Here is a 24227-nt window from a genome sequence, read left to right as displayed (position 1 = left end):
TCCTTCTCCTTGTGCTAGACCTTTGTTATGCACTAGGGGGAGGAGGAGTAACGACCATCACCAGCGGTCGCAAATGTCAGAGAGGAATCAGTGAGTGAGAGTCTCCACCACATATGTGAGGACGAAAAATCCTGACTGTTGTCGTGGGGGTCGCTTCTCATTTGTTCCCGTGTACTAGACATTTTGGTGTAATGCACTCGAGGACGAAGGGAGGAGCAACCATCTCCGATGGTCAAATATATACACCACGCGAGCCGAGAGTTTTCAAGAAAAGACTCGGCATACCGATAGTCAACCCGTGATGAATAATAATGATCTAATTTAGTTTTTGTAGTACATATTTTTAATTGTACAAGTTCAATCTTTAAATTATTTGAACCTAGGAAATGTCGTCATCGGACGTCGAAAGTCTCCCGAGGGAGTGCGACTGGTGCAACGACGACCGGGGTCTATGCGACAGGTCTCACCTGGACGAAGGTCGGCGTTTCAGCATTAAGCTCCAGGAGACCTTCGATGTTGAAATGATACGCAACAACGACAAGTTTTTTTTCGTAATTAAGCACGACTTCTACTACTTCAACGTGTAATTTTCGTCTTTTGCAATTCGACTAGCTTATCCCATGCCATGCAAGATGCTATGTCTTTGAGAGGCTGGACTTTGAAGATCATGAAAGTATGGAAACAAAGAAAATTCACCTAAGGACCCATCATGGTATGGATTTTGAAATAAATCTGTACAATTCTGAGAGCATAACTCATTTTGGTTGCACGAATTGGGAAGAACTTTGCAAGATGTATGGTTTTTATGAGGGTATGCTTGTCACCATGGATCTTGGTGATCCTAACATCGCCGAAGACAATTAGGACATTTGGGTCCTTGTTGATACACTTCCAATTCTACCTCTATGTGAGTTTCTCAAACATAGTTATTAAGTAATTTATATTGTTTATTTCAAAATAGTTGACAGCTTATTTTCATTCTTCAAAGAATGTGCGGAAGATGGTAGACAGAACCTACTACACCGATGGCTCAGAATTAACTTATTAGGAGAAAAATCATCTGATCGCATTTTGTACTGATCTTGAGAATTACAATATCTATTATCAAACTCCTACACATCATGGTCAATACATGCCACTAGTGCACGTGTTGAACTACGGTAACATCCATGGAGATGCCATGGTAAGATTTTTTACTATTACGACATTCGTGCGTGTTTTGCATAAATTCTTTTAAAATTGAACTACATTGCTAACTACGAAGTCATTACTATGTTTTTCAACATTAAATCCCGAAGGATTGTGTGCCTCATCTGATGTTTCAAAATGATCGCCTTGATATTTTGAACATACGGCCAGGTCATCCTACGTATCACACCTGTCCATATCGGATTTCTAAAACCGGTGAAGACATGACAATCAAAGAATGAAAAAAATGTATGGTCAGTCATAGGGGGCTACTTGGAAGCAACATTGTGCGAAAGACAAGAATTGGAGACGGGATAATCTCCATTCTCTATAATGGAGAGTCAGGGCCTATCTTGTTTTATACTATTTTACCTAAGAGAAGGTAGTAGGTCCTAGCTAATATTCATGATCATGTGCTAGGAATAACCAAGTAGGATTGGTTAGATGGCTATGACGATGATGAGTATGACTTGTTATTATGGTATCGAGTAGAAGTTGTATGATCGATGATGATGAGTATGACTTGTTATTATGATACCAATGAAGAGTTATTTATTATTATGATCGATGATGCATGATGCTAAGTTGTTATATGAGCATGATGAGTTATTATATATATCAATAGGTGAAATGAACATGGATTAGATTCAAGTGGAGGCAACATGTGGTGCACATCGAAAGTACTACTAATCCAAACTAGATCAAGTTTGGATTAGTAGTACTTTTGACATGCACCATATATTGCCTCCACTTTAATCTACTTCATGTTCATTTCACCCACTGTTATATATAATAACTAATCATGGTCATAAAATCATATGATGAAAGTACTGTATATAAAACCACAACGAAAATAAGTTGTATTTTTAAAAATACAGGAAAAGTTAGCAGCAGCGCTTTTGAGAAGAAACGGTATTGCTACTTACTACTATCACTAGCGCTTTCCCAACAAAAGAACTACTGCTAACTAGGTATAGCAGTAGCGCTTCCTGTCCAGCGCTACTGCTACTAGTTAGCTGTAGCGCCTTAGTGGTAGCGCTCGTACAAGCGCTACTGCTAGCTATAAAACAAGAGCTACTACTAGGGTTTTCCCTAGTAGTGTATGGCTACATCTTGTGCGCAAGTTGATGGAGGTTAACCATTCAGATAGGCCTGATACGCTTCAGTGGAAACTCTCGATGTCAAGAGTTTTCTGGGTGAAGTCCATGTATCTAGATTTAATAGACTCTGGTCAATCCCGAAATCGCTTCATATTTGGAAGATTAAAGTGCCTTTAAAAATAAAAAATGATGTGGCTTGTGCACAAGTGAGTCTGACTATGGATAACTTGGAAAAATAAAGATGGGAGTGTAGTAAACATGCTGCTTTTGCAATCATGATGAAACTATGAAACACCTTTTTCTCAAATGCCCGCTAGGCAGGCTTTTATGGTGTAAGGTACATGTGGTCTTTAACATTACTCCTTCGAATAGTATTACAACGTTATTTGGGTGTGGTTGGATGGATTAGAGCCTCAAATTACAAAACATATTCGAGTCGGGGTGTGTGCATTACTTTGGACTATATGTGGAATTGCTGAAATGGTGTGATCTTTAGCAGACAATCCATTACAATTCTTTTGCAGGTCATCTACAGAGCAACTGCATGGATCCCTATGTAGTCCTTACTCAGCCATGGAAGTCAAGGAGTATATGGCTATTAGGTTCAACCATTGGGAGACGGTAGCAGGGGATACCTACAACCGATTTGAATGGTGATCAGTTATGAAATAGATGTTTAGTCATTTTGTTCTATTTTTGCCGGTTGTGGCACTTTTTTTACTATATTTAAGCTCTTCGTGAGAGTTTGTACCAAATTTCAGACTTTGCTTAATAATATGGTTGCATGCATCATATTGATGCAGAGGCCGTGGATAATCCTCTTCAAAAAAATGACCTATCCAAAAGTTCATTTCACGATTTGACCTATGTCACGCATGCTTTTTATTATTATCAGTCACGAACAGTTAAATAATTAGAGAATAATTGCGAGTCGCTAATGAAAGTGCGACTGTCCGAGACTTTGGACCGTGGGTCACTTATCGACTCTATCATGGGCCTAACCCACGTCTCCGCATACGACGTTATATATATTGACGGTGTTGGCAACTCCAGTCGACACTCTCGTTCCCTCCTCGCGCACAACCCTAGCCGTACTCTGCTATTCCTCTCATTGTTGATGCTTTCGATGGTTTCATTCTGTCGACCGCATGCACGACCGTTCGGGAGAGTAAACCTCTGGAACCCTGCCTTTTGCGACCCTGCACTGAGAGAAGGGCGATGAGGCTTTTGGAGAGCGTCTCTGCGTGAGTGCTCCTTGTTTGTCGTCGTCTTGGTCATCCACTTAGACTACTCCCTCGGCATCGAACACATGTCAGCCACCACGGCCGCCAAGAAGAAGGCTATGGAGGCTGCCGCGGCTTTAGGCCGGCCTGTTGGGGGGTATTGATCTGATTATCCCCTATTTACTCCTTCATGTGCTAACCGGGTTTGTTGTGTTTATAGATGTTTTGGAGCTTGTTTAGATATCAGTATGATTTATTCACCATGAATTAAATAAATTAATCAAAAAAGGTGCTAATTTACCCATCAAAACCGTGACTACTTGTGGCTAGCTTGAGACCGTTGCGTTTTGTTGGGAATTGGGTAGAGTAAAAAAGGAAGAGAGCAGTTGTAGTAAATAATACAGTAGTAAATGGTAAAAAGGAGAGTAATCTTGTAACGAAGAAAGAATGGTCAAAAAGAGAAAAAGGAGAAACGGCCTCTGTCCATGGCATGGCCCATCCACGTCGGCTTGGCTACAAAACAAGGCTTCCCTCCCTTCCTTGGCGTCCCCTCTCTCAGGTCCTGTTTGTTTCATAAGTCCTAAGAATTTTTTAAGTCCCAACTTATAAGTCATAAGTCCCTACCTGTTTGTTTACAGGGACTTATAAGTCTCGAGTCCCTACCTGTTTGTTTACAGGGACTTATAAGTCCATGTTGCACCGGGGCAAGAGGCGGGGCGGCGACGGGGCGAGAGGCGGGGCGGCGACGGGGCGAGAGGCAGGGCGGCGGTGGCGATTGGACCGAGAGGCAGGCGGCGTGCGGGGAACCAGCCTGGAGCGACGCGGGTAGGTCCGGCCCGGGATAAGTCCCAATAAGCTCCTCCCTGAGAGTCTTATTTAATAAGTCCCAAATCACCACAATAAGTCTCAATAAGTTCCTTGTGTTTGGTTTAGGTGGAACTTATAGAAACTTTTTTAAGTCCTTAAAGCAATAAGTCCCTGGAAACAAACACCCTCTCAGTCTCCGTCCTCCTCGCCGTCTGCTACCCACCAAACCACCACAGCGGAAGCGAACCACCCCGGCGCAGCAGCAGCGATGGCCCTCGCCTTCACCTCCTCCGTCCCCTTCCCGGCCGCCGCTGCCCCCGGTCTGCTGCAGCAGCAGCAGCAGCAGGTCCACGTCGTCGGAGGCGGCCGCGTGCTCCTCCTCGGGTCAGCACCGTCGCCGGGCTCGGGCACGTTGGTCCTTGCTGTGTCTGTGCCGGCAGTCGGAGGTGCGAAGGCGCCGGCTCCCCTTCGCTGCGCCTGCGCCGCTGGAGACAATGCTTCGCCGTCCGACAAGGAGAAGGTACGTAGGTCCCTTTCCGTCCGGCCGTCACTTTGCTCCGATCCATCGGTTCCACGCCTAGCTTGTTCACTTGTTGCTGAATCTTCCTCCGGTTCGGTCCGGCCGGATGCAGGCCTTTCTGGAGGCCATGGAGGAAGCGCGCGGCAAGTTCCACGCCGTCATCAGCGCCGGCGACAAGACCGTCCTGGAGCGCCTCGCCATCACCGCCAAGGACAGCCTTGGCCTCCTGGCGAGCATGACGAAGGATCATCCCTTCCCGCTCCCCGACGCCATGTACCAGGTACATACATCTCCGCCTTCCTCCTCTCCTACACCATCTCCATCTCCATCTCCATCTCCATCTCCATCTTGATGCGCGCGCTTCTTCCTCTCGTCCTACACTCCATGCCGTATGGATCTATCATTGATTCACGTGTCTCGTACGCACGCATGCCTGCAGGAGGTGGCGCGCATCACTTGGGCGTTCCTGGAGGTAGAGGGCGAGTGCGAGGGCGGCTACGCCAGCGCCGACACCGTGCTGGCCGCCATCGATGCCTTGCGCAACATGTCCGTGACCTTCCTCGGCTCCGGCGTGGATGACCCGGAGTGGCACCCGGCTTTTCTCGGCGACGTCTCCGACGAGGAAGACAAGGCCAACTACCTGCTCAACCTGGCCAACGGCTTCTGCCTGTTCCACTTTAAGCTGCTGTGTCGTTACCGCCAGGCTTCTCCGGCCATGGAGGAGGAGGCTCCCGTCGTCGCCTACAAGTACCCGTACCAGGCCATGCTGGTGCAGAATGACAAGGATCTCGCCGAGCACCTCCGCACCACCGCCAAGGACTGCCAAGGATTCCTCGCAAGAATGATGGCCAAAGTTCGCGTCTTGCCTCTCCCCGATGTCGTCTGCGAGGTACAAACAAGGTCCATCCATCCATCCATCGTTCATCTTTCATCGCATCCGCATGCTCCGTCGCTAATTTGGGGACACGTCTGCGTCTGCGTGCAGGAGCTCATTGCCATCGGCAAGTCCTTTGTCAGGGTCGAGGTCGAATGCGACAAGGGATGCGCCACCACCGGCAGCGTCGTGGCTGCGATGGACGGCCTCACGCGCGTCACCGAGATCATCGCCGGCAGTGGCAGGGCGAAAACCCTCAAGCCCTACGACCTGAGGCCCACCGTCGCCATCACCGGCGACCAAGAGAAGCTGGCCTTCATGTGGGATTTGGCCGCCGCATTCAGCGTCCACTTCTACGACGTCAAGTTCCGTTGCGCTGACTTCTTCTGATGTTTTATGCCTAGTGCTTGTGCGGGCTGAAAGAAGAACTACCATATGCTCCTAGTAGCTTCTGTGTTGGATCCAAAGTTTTAAATAGCGCGCTAAGCCTCTTAGCGGCGGACCTCTTCTAAACGCTATAGCGCGCTATAGCGGAGCTATAGCACGCTATTTATAATGTTTGTTTATTTGTTTGGACCAAAGTCTTTTAGCGCAAGATCTTTTGTAAACGCTATAGCGTGCTATAGCGAAGCTATATATAGCGGGCTATTTAAAACCATGGTTGGATCTCATATTCTGAAAACTATTGATTTGATCCTAGCTAGAAACATCAAGTCATGATCCTTATCTATCTATCTATCTATCTATCTATCTATCTATTTTGGTTTCAATTTCCTAAATTTACCTCCTCTGCTTGATCTGTGATGTTCTACTGTATCTGTATGGCTCTGCTTGAAATTTTGTTTCATTCTGGCATTCATATTCACAACAGAGCATACAAAACGTTCATTTGTGTTCCTTTGGGAAAAACTCTGCTCCTCTAGTGTCAAATTCTGAACTTTAATGCTAACTCAACCAAATTATGACTACCCAATCTCCCTATCAAATGACAAATGCCATATGCTTCTGCCTAGCCTTCAACTATCTCATACAAAAAGTAATATTTGGGGAAGTCATCATCTTCGTTCAACAAGCAATAATCTTCAACGAAGGACTCATCTACCGCGAAGACGGAGCCTACCTCTTTGGCAATCCTGCAAAAGAAAGTTAGGGCGATGGCGCGAAGTAGTAGTAGTTTCTAGGGCCATTTGCATTTCTGTCCCTAACTCGAACCACCTACTCAGATTTGTCCCTAATTTCGAAGTCTGCTCAAATTTGCCCCTCCGCCATCATGTGGTCTTATAGAAATGCCCCTCCGAGCCGTTACCGTCCAGTCAAGGTTGTTTGACCGCTAACCAGCCGTTTCTTTAACATTTTTGCCCTTGTGTCCATGTGCCACTTACTGGTGGGTCTCACTCTCAAAAAATAAAATGAAAAAACACTTTCTCTCACCCCCTCTCTCTCACTGATAACTTACATGTGGGGCCAATCTAGAAAAGGACTATGCAAACCTGATATTAGGCCCACTGTTATTGGATTATTAATATTTTCTGCATATTTTGTTTCAATTAATTGTCGATTAGGCCAACAGTGACCGACGGCGACCACTTGCCACGGCGGTGGCACGTCGGGAGGCCGCGAGGAGGCTGGACGAGGGAAGCAGGCGATAGCCCTGGATCTGCCGCATCCAGGGATGTTTTCTCCGGACCATATGGTCGCCGGAGCGAACGGTGGCGACCATTCCCGCGGCGGCTTTGGATCGAGCAAGTGGGGGGGCTACCATGCGAGGGGGAGAGGGGAAGCTCCGTGACATTAACGAGCTCACTAGGAGCACGATGACGGCGCCGCTGTGGCTCGAAGAAGACCGAAGCGAGGACTTCAACCATGGCGGCCATGGCAGAGCACAGAACTCGCGGGGAAGACGACCCGAGGTTATAGGTCTTGCTATGGAGGATGCCCGCGGCCTCTGATGTACACCATGACGCCCGGGGAGCGGCTAGGATCCATCGGCGTGCTTCAATGGCATCAAATCGACGGTGCCAATCCGAGGCCGGAGGCGATGCAGATGCATCCTGGCTCTTGGTACTGGACTTCTCTGGTCAAATACGTCGGCTGGGGCAGCGATGTCATGCCGTACGAGCATCCTGGCGAGCTAGCGATGCCTGGGGTTTCCGTTGCCCATGTGCTGGACTGAGTACGGTGACAGGGCGGCCTCCGGTGGGCTTGCGGGAGAGGGCTAGAGGAGGGGAGAGAGAATGAGGGCGAGTGGGTTGTGGCGTCAAGGAAGACCAGCAACGGCGGCGGCGGCCATTCAACACCCTCGCCGGAGTTGAGAGAGAGAGAGTGGTTGTCGGCCTATCATTGGGCAGGGAGAGAGACGTGAGAGAGAGAAGTAGCTTGTCCTTTTCCCTTTTTTCTAGTTGGGTCCACCTATAAGTGTGTGTGTGAGAGAGAGGGGTGAGAGAAAGGGTTTTTGTTTTATTTTTTGAGAATGGGCCCCACCCATAAGTGACACAAGGAGACAGGGGCAAAAATGTCAAAGAAACGGTCAGATAGCGGTCAAATGGCTTTGACTGGACGGTAACGGCACGGAAGGGCATTTCTATAAGAACACTTAACGGCAGAGGGGCAAATTTGAGCACACTTCAAAATTTAGGGCAAATCTGAGTAGTGAGTTCGAGTTAGGGACACAAATGTAAAAGACCCTAGTTTCTACGGAAGCAAAACCATTTATTGTGTAAACTTATGATCACATTTTGTACTTCATGGCGTGGCCGGGTGCATATAACTATTGCCAAATTTCCCTCCTCTCTTCGATCTTTGATGTTCTACTCTATGAGTTCAGTCATGTGTGTGTATTTCAAATTTGGCTTCATTCTGGCATTCATATTCACATCAGAGCATATGAAAATGTTGCGCAGGCTGCATGATCGTTTGAGTTAATTTTTGAAAAATCCTGGTCTCGTGATTGCCTTGATGCTGATGACAAGGAGAAACTCTGTCTCTGCTCCTGTAGCGTCAAAATCCGAACTGTGATGCTAACTGTACCAAGTTATGGTTGGTTTTACGTAAATGAATTATGTTTCCTTCAAAAAACCAGTGATGTTTCTGTATCAACCTATCAACTGGATCACACTTGTACGTATGTGCTCCTTAGATCGTTGGATCTCATCCACTTTTTGATCCCACCCTGCATGCGTACGGTAGTTAGAGCATCTCTGTGACATCGTCGATAAAATCTGCAACTCATGGCCTTAAGGCGCAATTGACTTTTTGCACGTCCTTTGATGCATGAAAGTTTATAATAAATGTTTTTTGGTGCCTGCTTATACCTCGCAAACACCTTTTTACCGCTGCATCCACCATTCAAATGCTTTATGATCTGTACCTAAGTGGGGCTCATCCATATGTATAACCCGCTATGGTGGCAACCCATCTCTCGTATTCTCTGCAAAAAGGTACAAGTATAGCATAGTAAAATATATTGGCTCTCCTCTCGCAGGCAACAAACATACTTAATCAATCTTTGCTAATTTAAATCAACCATATTTTTTAAACCACACCATTGTTTTTGATTTTTTAATATATATTTGAACTCCCGGCGGGACCTTTAGAATGAGATCCCTCTTGAAACAAGCGAGATATGTTTTATGAAGCGAGCGAATTTCTTTAAATGAGTGAAATAAAATTTTAAATTAGCGAAACACTGAAAAACACTTTTATGAAATAGCGGAACAATATTATGTTTTATGAAAGTGATTTCAAAGATAATTGAGAAAAAAAACTAGTGAAAGATGAGAAATAAGTTATTTTAAATATGTGAAATTGACTATTTCAAACACTCTAAATTGTAGTGTTGATGTCCACGTATTTCACTCAATTTTTTAGTGTGTTTGTCAAGTTAGTTATTCCGCCGCGTCAAAATATATGAAATTGGTTATTTGGAATATGAGAATTTGGTTCTTTCATTATGCAGAATATATTATTAAGAATATACTTAACTTCTATTTTACTAATATATCAAACATATATGTGCCATTGTGAGTTCCATATTCCAGTTGGTGAAAATGAGCGAAACACTAGAAAAAACTTTTATGAAATAGTGAAACAATCTAATGTTTTATGAAAGTGATTTCAAAGATAATTGAAATATATAAAATAAAATATATTTCAAACATAACCAAAATTGGTTTTGCTCTAAAGGTCTTGGCACCAGGAATTCAAATATACAAAAAGTTTCAATAATCGACATTTGGTTCAAAAGATATGAATCAAATCAAAATATGAGGATGAAAATAAAATGCATGTCATATGTATGGCGTGAGAGAATGCATGCATGCATACACCGTTCTCTCCACTCTAATTGTCTCCCTTCTGTAAGAGCTGACAATATCTGACACTAGTACATATATTGCAATGTGTAATCTGATATATGAAAATAGAGTATAAAACCTGCAAGGATCTTGACGAAAGTGACGGATGGTGGATTGCCCACCTGTACATACTGGCACTGATTAAATTACTTATTCGGTTTATGCCTCCTAAATCTCCTCCCACCACTGAACCAAATCTCGCGGCTGCTGCCACTCGAGCCTCCTCCCATACCCCGGTGCTCCTTCTCCTAGGTTCCCGATCGCCTTCTCATGCCACTATTGAGCTGACCACCGCATCCTCAAGCATCAGGGAGGTCAGGAATCGGGCCATGACACTTCTTTTTGATACATGTGTATGTTTTTTTGCAAAGGGTAATATATTAATATGGAGATGATATAAATTACACCGAACTCTGCAACGACATAATGTCAAGACCTAGTTGAGACATTGAGGATAGACACAACCAAAAAGCATAAAAAGAAGAGAGGTGACACGATCAACGACACACAAATAGCAAACTAGCGACAATGGCATCCACTGCCCTGGACAACACACGACTATCGGAAAGGTTCTATGAAATCAGCACTTCATCAAGTGAACGTTGTGCATGCACCGCCGTTGCTAGATCGAAGCATTGGAGGTTAGATATTGGGTTTTCACCTTGGAGTGCACGTCTGAAGATTATCCAAAGCAATGCATCTAACAAGGTAACAATGCGTAAACACCATCATTACCATGTGCAACCATCATAGGAGATACCTAAGGTTTTCACTCCGGAGCTCGAGGCCCGGTACTCGGGATAGCACCACCGAACTGAACACTATGTGTTGTGCCACCAATTGCTGAAGAAGGCGATTCTCCATGGAGGTACGTACGTACCCACACAACATGATCATGGGAAATTAAAATCCAAACCATTTCATGGCATACATTCGAGGAGACAACCACCCACTAGAGAATCCATGATATGGACATAACTGTTCCACAACCTCTGCTGGCGAGTACGGTCCAAGGGTTGTAAAGCAGGACCATTGCATGAAGAGATGATCAAACATAGGTATAGAAAGTAAAATTGACATAGAGAAGATGTCTTTATTACTCATTGATCAAGTGTACATACAATGAGGTGCTTTCTGTTGGGGAACGTAGCATGCAATTTCAAAAAAATTCTTATGCTCATGCAAGATCTATCTAGGAGATGCATAGAAAGGAGAGGGGGAGAGCCTGTCCACGTACCCTCATAGACCGAAAGTGGAAGCATTTGAAAATGCGGTTGATGTAGTCGAACTTCTTCTCATTCGGACCGATCAAGCACCGAACGTACGGCACCTCCGAGTTTGCTCACGTTCAGCTCGATGACATCTCTCGAACTCTTGATCTAGCAAAGTGTCGAGGGAGAGTTCCGTCAGTACGATCGCGTGGTGACGGTGATGGTGAAGTGATCCGTGCAGGGCTTCGCCTAAGCACTACATGAATATGACCGGAGGCGTAAACTATGGAAGGGGGCGCCGCACACGGCAAACAATGTTTGTTGTATGTTCTAGCGGTGCCCCCCCTCATATATATAGGTTGGAGGGGAGGAGAGGAAGCCAAGGGGGCACCCCAAGTAGGAGGAATCCTACTTGGGCACCTCCAAATTCGGCCTCCCCCCTTTCCTATTCCTATTCGGAGTAGGAAGGGAAGAGGGGGAAGGGGGAATCCTATTCCCTTTTTCCTTTCCTCCTTCCCCTTTCCTTCTCCAATTTGGCCAGCCCATATGGGGGGGGGGGGGCGCACCAGCCCCTTTGTGGCCGGTGTGTTTCCCCTCTTAGCTGATAAGGCCCATATAGTTTGCTAGGGGTAGCCCGGAACCCCTTCCGGTGACCCGATACATACCCGGTAACCCTAGAACACTTCCGGTGTTCGAATACTATCGTACCATATATGAATATTTACCTATCAACCATTTTGAGACTCCTCGTCATGTCCGTGATCTCATCCGGGACTCCAAACAACATTCTGTCACCAAATCACATAACTCATATAATACAAATCGTCATCGAACGTTAAGCGTGCGGACCCTACGGGTTCGAGAACTATGTAGACATGACCGAGACACCTCTCCGGTCAATAACCAATAGTGGAACCTGGATGCTCATATTGTGTCACGCCCTCGATGTGGCTATATCTCTGACGTGTCGAGGCACGACTTAGAGGCATAACCGCATTGAAAGCAATGTCGCAAGTGAGGTAATCTTCACAACAACCCATGTAATACAATAAGGGAATAAGAGTAACATAGTTGGCTTACACTCGCCACGTCACACAAATAGCATTAATAACATTACATTCATCCAAGTACACTCAAGGTCCGACTACGGAACCAAAATGAAGATAAACCCCAAATGCAACATAGTCCCCGATCGCCCCAACTGGGCACCACTACTGATCATCTGGGAAAGACATGTAGAATCGTCTTGAATCCTCATCGAACTCCCACTTGAGCTCAGTTGAATATCCTGGAATGGTATCATCGGTCCCTGCATCTGGTTTTGGAAGGAATCTGTGAGTCACGGGGACTCAGCAATCGCACACCCTCGCGATCAAGACTATTTAAGCTTATAGGAAGGGTAAAAGGTATGATGTGGAGCTGCAACAAGCGACTAGCATATATGGTGGCTATCGTACGCAAATGAGAGCGAGAAGAGAAGGCAAAGGCACGGTCGAACAACTATGATCAAGAAGTGATCCTAGAACAACCTACGTCAAATATAACTCCAACACCGTGTTCACTTCTCGGACCCCGCTGAGAAGAGACCATCACGGTAACACATGCGGTTGATGCATTTTTAATTAAGTTAAGTTTCAAGTTATCTACAACCGGACATTAACAAATTCCCATCTGCCCATAACCGCGGGCACGGCTTTCGAAAGTTCAAATCCCTGGAGGGGAGTCCCAACTTAGCCCATCACAAGCTCTCACGGTCAACGAAGGATATTCCTTCTCCCAAGACAATCCGATCAGACTCGGCATCCCGGTTATAAGACATCTCGACAATGGTAAAACAAGTCCAGCAACACCACCCGAATGTGCCGATAAATCCCGATAGGAGCTGCACATATCTCGTTCTCAGGGCACACCGGATAAGCAATCCATACAACTAAAACCAGCCCTTGAGTTTCCCCGAGGTGGCGCTGCAAGGGGCTCTAGTTTGGACCAACACTCAGAGGAGCACTGGCCTGAGGGGTTTAATAAAGATGACCCTCGGGCTCCGGAAACCCAAGGGAAAAAGAGGCTAGGTGGCGAATGGTAAAACCAAGGTTGGGCATTGCTGGAGGAGTTTTATTCAAGGCGAACTATCAAGGGGTTCCCATTATAACCCAACCGTGTAAGGAACGCAAAATCCGGGAACATAACACCGATATGACGGAAATTAGGGCGGCAAGAGTGGAACAAAACACTAGGAATAAGGCCGAGCCTTCCACCCTTTACCAAGTATATAGGTGCATTAAGATAATCAAGATAATATGGTGATATCCCAACAATAAACATGTTCCAACAAGGAACAATCTCCAATCTTCACCTGCAACTAGCAACGCTATAAGAGGGGCTGAGCAAAGCGGTAACATAGCCAAACAACGGTTTGCTAGGACAAGGTGGGTTATTGGTTTGACATGGAAATTTGGGAGGCATGATAAGCAAGTGGTAGGTAACGTAGCATAGGCATAGCAAAAGAGCGAGCATCTAGCAAGCAAAGATAGAAGTGATTTCGAGGGTATGGTCATCTTGCCTGCAAAGCTCTCTGAGTTGACTTGATCCTCGTAAGCGTACTCAATGGGCTCCTCGATCACGTACTCGTCTCCTGGCTCTACCCAAAGCAAGACAACAAGCAAAAGGGAACACAATCAACCACGTGCAATGCTCAAACAACATGATGCGAAACATGGTATGATATGCGGGATGCGGTATGCGATGCATATGTATGATTTGGAAAGGAATAATTGAACCTGGCCTCAACTTGGAAAACCAAGAGTGCCACTGGAAAGGTGAGTTGATTTCGGTCGAAATCGATATAAAGATCACCGGAATCGGATGCACGGTTTGGAAATGACAAGGAAAACAAATATGCCACCGGTCTGCGATTAACAGCACAAGACCATATAAATGCATCAAGAACAACAAGATACTGCACCCAAACATAGCAACAAAATACATGGCAGGGATCCACTGACGATGCTTGCAAAAGATGAACACCGAGCTACGGCTAATTCACTCAATAGCAGGTTCAAACAAGCATGGCAAAAGTGCAAAAGATTACATGTTTCGGACTTAGTGAAAATAACAAGTCAGGAATTTAACATCAGGAAGCAATGTTTAGAGCACGAAAACAACATGCTACAGGAACATATCATGGCAAAGCAAGGCATGGCATGAAGCTACTCAAAGCATACAACAAAAGTCCCTTAGTGACTATAAGCCAAAAGGGATCAGAAAATATAATTGCAAGCATGTGAACATAGCAAAAACATAAACAGATTCAGACTTGGTGAAAAACTGGAGCATGGCAAAACAGATAACAAGTAGGCATGTTTACGAGCTTGATGCACTCACTACGAGGCATTGAATGACAAACTAAGTATACACCCAGCAAGTAGACATGTCATAGAAGCTAGACATGGCAAGAACAACAACATAGCATGCACGGATCAACTATAACAAGCTCGGCAAAATTGCTAAACATGTTAACAATCTGCCAGGAACATTTTATAGCAAAAGTAGAGCTCGATTCACTCAAGCTAGGGTGCTCCATAAATGCAAACAAAGACATGTATGGATAGAGCACCACAATATCTACAAAACATCCTTACTGATCATGCTCAAAAGAGGCACGGATCACTAGGAATCAACATGAATATATGGCATAAAAATTACAGCAGGGCAATGACTTAGAATATTCCAAAGTCCCTGAAATCAGCAACATTAAGTAAGCTACTTAGCATGCTTATGCTAGTCACCACAGAGATAACAAAAATACATGGCATACACCCCTGTAAAGATGGCATGGCATACTTCAAAACACAAGTAGAGCTCAGGATCATAGCGTGCACACATTAATCATGGCAAAAATGACAAAAGTGCATTTGCTGAAATAGATCTGAAACTAACATCACATAGGCCTCTTCCAGCAGCATTTTGGGCATCAAGATGAGCTCAAATGAAAATGATGCAATGAGGCAAAATGATGTACTCGTCGAGACGAACATTTTGATATGCTACACGCACCAATCGGAGCTATGGATGCAGAGTTATGATGCGTTAAAGTATGCAAAAATTATCTGGGATTAGGGTTTCGGGGGAAAGTCAACCGAGAGATCTCAGATCTGGATCGCGGGGCACTGTAGCGGCTCGGATCCCAAAGATCGCCGGAAAACCTGTTCGCCGGAGAGAAGACGACGGCGGCCGGACTCGGACGCCGGAGAGGTCGCCGACGCCGGGCGACGGAGGTGGCCGCGGGCGATGAGGTCGCCGGAGCGGCGAGCAGCAGCGCGGCTCGGCTCCCTATGGCTCGGGCGGGGCAGCTCCGGTGGCGGAGCTTCGCTGGCGCGGGAGGAGGAGATGGGGCGGCACCGATCCGCGGCGGCGGGGAGCAGGTGGGCCGTGGGGGCCCGGTGCAGGCCTGGCGGGCCCGCGCGGCGGCGGCAAAGTGGGGCTCTCCCCCAGGCGACGTGGCGCGTCCCTATTGGACGAGGGCGGCGGCGGGACGTCCGGCCGGAACGGACATTGTCCGGCTCGCTGAGAGGGGATTTAGGGTTTCGGGAAGAGGAGATCTGGGAATGAAATGGAGGGGTCTTTATATAGGCGTAGAGGGAGCTAGGAAGCTCCAAATGAGGTGCGGTTTGCGGCCACGCGATCGTGATCGAACGGCCTAGGTGATGGAGGAGGTTTAGGTGGGTTTTCAGACACTTTGGAGGGGTGTTGGGCTGCAACACACACGAGGCCTTTTCGGTCCCTCGGTTAACCATTGGAGTATCAAACGAAGTCCAAATGGCACGAAACCTGACAGGCGGTCTACCGGTAGTAAACCGAGGCCGCATGACAAGTCTCGGTCAAATCCAAAAACATTTAACACCCGCACACGAAAAGAGGTAGAAAGGGACACCGAAGGACATAGGAGCGCCGGAATGCAAAACGGACAACGGGGAAAATGCTCGGATGTATGAGAGGAACACGTATGCAAATACAATGCACATGATGACATGATATGAGATGCAAGACAAATACACAAACACACGGAGACAAAAACCTGACAACGAGGTACTATCATAACTTAGTGCCGGAAACGGCAAGAGTTGGAATACAAATAAGGTAGGCTACATCCGGGGTGTTACAACACTCCACCACTACGAAAGGATCTCGTCCCGAGATCTAGGACTAGAAAAACTCTGGGTACTCAGAACGGAGGTGATCCTCGCGTTCCCAGGTGGCTTCGCGGTCGGAATGATGTGACCACTTGACTTTCAGGAATTTGATTGACTTGTTGCGAGTCTTGCGCTTAGTTTCTTCAAGAATAGCAACAGGGTGCTCACGATAAGACATGTCTTCTTGGAGATCAATGTCTTCAAAGTTGACGGTCCGGTCAGGAGTCTTGAAACACTTGCGGAGTTGAGAGACATGAAACACGTCGTGCACGTTTGCAAAGTTGGAGGGAAGCTCAAGTTGATAGGTGAGATCACCTCTTTTGCCAATGATCTTGAAAGTACCCACGTATCTAGGGGCAAGCTTCCCTTTGGTACCGAAGCGATGAGTACCTTTCATTGGAGAGACACAGAGGTAGACATGGTCTCCGATCTCGAAAGCCAAGTCACGATGCTTGCTATCATAGTAACTCTTCTGGCGTGATTTCGCGGCTTTGAGATTTTCACGAATGACTTTGCACATTTCTTCAGCCTCTGTGATCAAGTCATTACCAAGAAGTTGGCGTTCACCAGTCTCTGACCAGTTAAGAGGAGTACGACACTTTCTGCCATAGAGAATTTCGAATGGGGCCTTGCCCGAACTCGCTTGAAAGCTGTTGTTGTTGGAGAACTCGGCATATGGAAGACAATCTTCCCACTTCATACCAAAAGAGATGACACAAGCCCTGAGCATATCTTCAATAATTTGATTTACTCGCTCGACTTGGCCACTAGTTTGAGGATGAAAAGCTGTGCTGCAGCGAATGTTGGTGCCCATGGCCTTCTGAAAAGAATCCCAAAACTTGGAGGTGAAGATGCTGCCAAGATATGAAGATATCAACTACGGAATGCCGTGCAGAGAGACAATCCTGGAGGTATATAGCTCTGCCAACTGAGCTGTTGTGATAGATTCTTTGATAGGAAGGAAATGAGCCACTTTAGTGAGCTTGTCGATGACAACAAAGATAGCATCATTGCCACGCTTGGACTTTGGAAATCCAGTCACGAAGTCCATCTCAATATGGTCAAACTTCCATTCTGGAATGGCAAGAGGTTGGAGGAGACCAGCTGGTCGTTGGTGTTCTGCTTTCACTCTTCTGCAGACATCACATTCATTCACGAACTGAGCAATCTCGCGCTTCATTCGAGTCCACCAAAACGACTGCTTGAGGTCATGGTACATCTTTGTACTTCCAGGGTGGATAGAGAGGAGGGAATTGTGAGCTTTGTTCAAAATGACTTTGCGAAAGTCACCTTTAGGCACAACAATGCGATCCTCGAAGAATAGAGTATCCTTGTCATCGAGGCGATAGCACTTGTACTTGGGTTGACTCTTGGCAATCCCAATCTTCACCTTCTTCACCATAGCATCAAGAAGTTGAGCCTCGCGAATCTGATCTTCCAAAGTAGGAGAGACTTGAAGGTTGGCCAGAAATCCTTGAGGAACAACTTGCAGATTGAGTTTGCGGAAAGCTTCACAAAGCTCGGGTTGGTAAGGCTTGAAAATCAAACTGTTGCAGTAAGCCTTTCCGCTCAATGCGTCAGCAATTACATTAGCCTTGCCTAGAGTATATTCGATACTCGGATTATATTCTTGAATCATTTCGACCCAACGAGTCTGCCTGAGGTCGAGATTAGGCTGAGTGAAGATGTACTTGAGACTCTTATGATCAGTGAAGATGTCCACTTTTCTTCCCAATAAGAGATGTCTCCAAGTTAAAAGAGCATGGACAACTTCCACCAACTCGAGGTCATGAGTGGGGTAGTTCTTTTCGTTGGGCTTCAACTGGTGAGCGGTATAGGCCACAACTTTCTTCTCTTACATCAGCACTGCACCATGACCTTGAAGGGAAGCATCACAGAAGACCTCGAACGGTTTGGATTCATCAGGAGGAGTCAGAACTGGAGCAGTGACTAACTTCTCTTTCAGGGTGTTGAAAGCGATGTCACATTCAAGAGACCAGACATACTTCGCATGCTTCTGCAAGAGGTTGGAAAGAGGCTTCGGGATATTTGAGAAGTTCTCAATGAACCTTTGACAATAGCTTGCTAGCCCAAGGAAGCTGCGGAGTTGCTTCACATTCTGAGGTGGTTCCCAATTCACAATTGCAGACACCTTCTCAGGATTAACCGCTATGCCCTTGGCAGATATGATATGTCCAAGGTAGAGAACCTCATTGAGCCAAAACTCGCACTTTGAAAACTTCACATAGAACTGATGTTCTCTGAGTTTATCGAGCACCAAATGAAAGTGCTTGGCATGATCCTCCTTGTTCTTGGAGAAGACCAAAATGTCATCGAGGTAGACCAAGACGAAGTCATTTGTATAGGCGTTGAATATAAAATTCATCATGCGAGAGAATGTCGGAGGAGCGTTGAGGAGGCCGAAAGACATGACAATATATTCATATGAACCATAGCTTGTTCTGAATGCTGTCTTGGGGATATCTTGTTCACGAATGCGAATTTGGTGATAGCCCATAGGGAGATCAAGCTTGGAGAATACTTGAGCACCTTTGAGTTGTTCAAACAGCTCGTTGATGTTGGGAAGTGGGTACTTGTTCTTTATGGTCTTCTTGTTCAATGGATGGTAGTCAACACAAAGTCGGTCCATTCCATCCTTCTTCTTGATGAAAAGAATGCCACAACCCCATGAAGAAGAACTTGGGCGGATAAGACCCATACGCTCTTGAATATCGAGTTGTTTCTTCAGCTCCTTCAACTCTTCAGGTCCAAGCTTGTAAGGGAGTTTGCAAACAGGTTCCGTGCCATGCTCAAGATCGATGACGAATTCAACTGCCCGGTGCGGAGGCATTCCTGGAAGCTCTTCTGGAAAGACGTCTTGATATTCACAAACGACTGGAATCTGAGAAATGGCATCCAGATCACCCTTCTCATTAAGAGAAAACAGTCAGATGGTATCATCCCTTGTGGCAAAGACAATTACATCCTCAAACGAATGAGTCAATTGAATCTGCCTGGCAGCACAATCAAGCCGAGCCTTGTGCTTAGAAAGCCAGTCCATTCCGAGAATAAGATCGATATCCGAGTCACCAAGGACATTAGGAGAAGACAAGAACTTATAGTCGCCCAACGTTATAGAAACATCCGGAACAAAAACTCGAGAAGTCATTTGCCGGGCCGGAGAGACAATAGCCAAAGGTTTCGGCAAAACTTGAGTAACCAATTCATGCTTAGATGCAAAAGGTCTCGAGATGAAACAATGCGATGCACCAGTGTCAAAAAGAACTTTTGCAGGAATATCGTTAACAGGAAGGTTACCCATAATGACATCTGACGAGTCCTCTGCCTGAGCTGCGTTCATCATGTTGACCTTGGCGTGCTTGGGATTATGCTTGACCACTGCGGTACTGGTAGATCTCACAGGAGGAGGAGGATGAAGACACCTATGATTGAAGCATTTGTTGGCATAGTGACACTTCTGCTGACACTTGTTGCACGTGACCTCCGAGAGCGGACGGTGATACGGAGCACTTGATCTTGGAGCTTGAGACGAAGTCTTGTTCTGAAAGCCTGGGTTGGGTGGGTGGGAAGATCCATTGCCACCTTTGCTCTTCTGCTGATAAGGCTGACGGAACGGAGGAGGAGGAGGCAACCAATACTTTTGCTGCTTAGAAGCCACTTGAGTTGAGGAAGAAGGAGTTTCATCTCTGACTCGCTTCTTGGAAGCATCGCACTTGAGTTGAGCAGTGACGGTGTCTTGGACTAGGGGGTACTCAACACGTCATCTCTCGATCTGATAGATTGGGCCGAGGACCCTCGTGGCCGTATACTCGTGGGCCAGTTCGGACAGCTCCCGCATACAAGGAAGATTCCACAAGACTTGGCGATCAAGACAAGGACTTCTCCCCACCGGCGTATTCGGCTAGGACTCTTGTTAACCTAGGCCTCTGGTGTATTATATAAACCAGGGCCAGGCTAGTCGATAGAAAAAAGGAGACATACAATCATACCATAGGCTAGCTTTTAGGGTTTAGCCTCTTCGATCTCGTGGTAGATCTACTCTTGTACTACCCATATCATCAATATTAATCAAGCAGGACGTAGGGTTTTACCTCCATCGAGAGAGCCTGAACCTGGGTAAAACATCGTGTTCCCTGCCTCCTGTTACCATCCAGCCTAGACGCACAGTTTGGGACCCCCTACCCGAGATCCGCCGGTTTTGACACCGACATTGGTGCTTTCATTGAGAGTTCCGCTGTGTGATCGACAAAAGGATCGATGGCTCGCCTGCAGATCAACTGCGACTTCGGCATCTTCGTCACCAGCTCGACTGGTCACCTTGGTTCGACCAAGAATTGCGCCCCGTGTTCGGATCACCATGTCCGGATGAGGGCCTTCATCAAACATCAACTCCGATCTCTATCAAGATCACGGAGGAATAATCTATGGAGCTCGGGGGCTCAACGTCAACATTGCCTTCAAGCGACCGTGCTATTTTTCTGGATAGCGAACTCATATCTGCCATCACCGCCTCCTCGAGTATCGCTTTGACGATCGCTTTGGTGGAATTGTGCGGAATTGAGTCTACAACAACCCTGAAAAATTTCGTCGAGTTCCGATGGAGGAATCTCTGGCAATCCACGATATACCGGAGCCCTGTCAAATCTGGACGGGAATTTGGATGAGTTTAGGGCGTGGTGTCCAGCTTCTAGCTCGGACGTCCTTTCGAAGATCCAACCGTTGATCGGCTGTGGAATTCCTATATCTACCATCTCTCAAAATTTCGGCTCGATCCGACCGTCCAAACTCCGGAAACCTTCCGACTAGTGCATCACTTTTCGGATCTGTTTTCTGCGCGAAAACGAATCCGACCCGAGTTCATCTTTTTTATGAACAGAATTTCGGACATCCCTTTTGAAGAAAGTTTTGTATGGGGTATTGTGTTTTGTTCCCGAACACATCCACTAACTGTAAGATCTTTTGAACATGATCTTCAATATCATGCTGGTGTCAAACCAGTCCGGCAATATTACTCCACGGCTGCCGACCTGCGCTAGACACGGCGTCACTTTGTTGAGCCGAGCTCAACTTCTTCGGATCATCATCTCGGCAGGCCGAAAAAGAGCCCGGCATCGTGAAGGATAAATCATCACCAACATCGCTGCCCCATGGATTACACGGAGCAGGCATACCGGCATCGCCGCACGGTCGCTTCATCAAGCCGGCATCGACCACGTCACGACCTGCATCGACAAGGCCGCACTATTGCTTCTTCAAGCTGGTGTCCATCACGCTGACCTACTTCGACTCATCGACTGACATCGAGGCTTCGACATCTCGGCTGGACCGGGGGCTTCGCCATCTCTTCATCAATCTACTCCGGACACTTCGGCGTCACTAGCCGACCAGCTCCATCACGTTAGCTGGGCCGAGGGCTTTGCCTCGGCGAGTCAACCTTTACCAGCATTGCCATGTCGTCGTTTTATCGCCCATCAGGCAATGGGTGTGCGGAGCGGGTCCCAATTTTAGGAATCACCTTCCTTCGGATTGCTACAATAAATAAACTAGGTGCTATTAATCCCAGTATTTTTTGCTTGTTTGGGTTCATTTTTCTCAAGGAATTATTACTCTGATTTGTCCGTCATATGTACACAGGTCTATCAAATGGTGGCTGCATTAACGACAGTCGCATGGTGGTTCGGTCAGTTTCCGTACATAGTCCGGCGAACGCCGCACTCGGAGCTCGGACCGACCTGCGAATTCAGGCTTTGCCCTGCCTTTACCACATCACGCCGACGCCCTGCATCGACTTGACTTCGGCGCCAGGCCATATTTCTTTTATTACTCACTTTGCATAAATTATTTATTATGCAACAATTTTTTTAATTATCATTATTACTATTATCTCCGGTTTGCACTATTTTTTGTGCACAGGAAAATGATCCCGGGACTTCGGCGTCACTCTGCCGGCCTGCATTGATCGTGCTATGTCACCACTTCGGCGTGTCAAGCTCTCCGCTCCGCCACCTCGGGACTGGCTTGAGGGATGGAACCTTGCCCCGCATCAAGCTCGGACCGCGTCATCAATACCGAACACATTAACCAGCTAAGTCGCTTTCATGCTCAAAGTTTTAATTTCTAACTTGTGTTCGGTTCGACCAAGCATTATACTTTTTTGGAAAAAAGTTGCTTCTAAAAAATTTCCTTGTCCAAACTTTGTTTGTGACGCATAAATTCAAATACCCCGTTTACTTGGGGGCTTCCTTTATGAAGCTTTTCCTGTTGCATATGATTATACTTGTACGGCTTCGTTCCTTGTTCGTGTATTACGCCACAATATGCACCATATTGACTTAAGCGATTTGCAAGCTGGGTTGCCTCGCTCCTGTGTTTACCCCTACGTTCCCGATTGTTCGGCTAGGGAGTAAAGGGAGCACCTCTGCGATTGTCACGATCGGGTCACCCGAGCCGGACCTCAGACTGGGTGAAGCCGAAAGCTAGCGCTCTTATAGTTATTCAATGATGGTCGGCACACAACGGAACTCATGAGTACAAAAAATCTATTGCACAAGTCTCATAATAACAATGAGCACCGAATAAAGGTATCAGTGGGGGTACTATTTTCTTCGAAGATGCTTCTTACTCTTCGCAGTAATATAGCATAAGTTCCCTGAGCGCGCTTTGTCTGTTATAGCCTTATGGCCTGATTGCCTGGTTATTGGAAATATCGTCGATATTCTCGACCGATGGAGTACTTAACACTTTTCGGTCCTTAACCGAAGAGGGAGAAGCCGACGGTCAGTTAAGACACGTTTAAAGTTCGGTTGAACATAGATATGATATAAGTACTTCGGTACATGCAATCATTCTTCTACCCAAGTCACTTGGGGGCTCTTAAGTTTATTTGAGCCGTTTTATAATAAGTGTTCTTCTTCTCAGTCGTTGCAAAGTTCTATTATTATTATTTATCACTCCTTTTTTTGACGCGAGTGTGCGGTCACTAGCCGGGGAGCCTAATTTCTCTCTCAAAGCCGCTAGAGTTTAGTTTGCTAAACTGGCCTAATGAGAAGTACTCCGCCCTCGGGATAGGAGGTTGAAGCCGTAGGCTGACCCGCTCGAACTCTTGAGATAGGATGTGTCATGTTAAAGGACGACAGAAGCACTTCTTTTTTCTAAGACCAATTTTCGGATTGGCACCGAACACTTGATCTTGTTCGGACGTCATGTTTTTACTGACGTTTCTTGGTTTTCCAAGCTTTTTGGCACTTTTAAACTATTTGTGCTTTTCCAGCATTAGTCTCGCAGTGCAATACCGGACACCTTTAGGGATTCGGCAAAAACATTCTCAGATATTGCTATATATGCATCGGTTTCGAATTGTGTCTTCGGTCAATAGTTGGGTTGCCCGGCTCCTGCACTTGCTTCCTACGTTCCGTTTTGTTCGGCTAGGCGTGCAAAGGGAGGACCACTGTGATTGTGCTTCCAGCTCACATGGTTAAGCACCTTAGTGGAGAAAGCCGAAAACTGACTGTCACAATAAGCGTAAACTGGTCAGCGATCCGATGACTATGACAGGCCATTCATAACATTGGCCGAAGTGTTTACGGCTTGACCTCGACTGTCGCCGAACACTACCGGGGGCTATTAACTAGCCTCCCAAACTAAATCCTCGATATTTTTCTCTTACATTCGAGCTGAGGTTTCATGATCATGTTTAGCATGACAACCCAAAGAAAGGAACCGATAGCGGGACTATTTTCTTT

The 24227-nt window shown here is 46.4% G+C and overlaps 1 protein-coding gene across 1 annotated transcript; it reads left to right on the top strand.

The window, feature by feature from the left end:
- The first annotated feature begins 4586 nt into the window (after window positions 1–4586).
- LOC119351023 lies at window positions 4587–6352 on the top strand. The gene is made up of 4 exons (XM_037618591.1): window positions 4587–4838; window positions 4951–5118; window positions 5278–5727; window positions 5824–6352. Exons 1-4 carry the CDS (start codon window positions 4587–4589, stop codon window positions 6100–6102), a joined length of 1149 nt encoding a protein of 382 aa, XP_037474488.1. The 3' UTR covers window positions 6103–6352.
- Window positions 6353–24227: the final 17875 nt, after the last annotated feature.

Source organism: Triticum dicoccoides, chromosome 1A, assembly GCF_002162155.2.
Source record: "Triticum dicoccoides isolate Atlit2015 ecotype Zavitan chromosome 1A, WEW_v2.0, whole genome shotgun sequence".
NCBI lineage: Eukaryota > Viridiplantae > Streptophyta > Magnoliopsida > Poales > Poaceae > Triticum > Triticum dicoccoides.
Note: the sequence above shows the minus strand (reverse complement) of the source record. Positions and strands in the feature narration are given on the sequence as shown.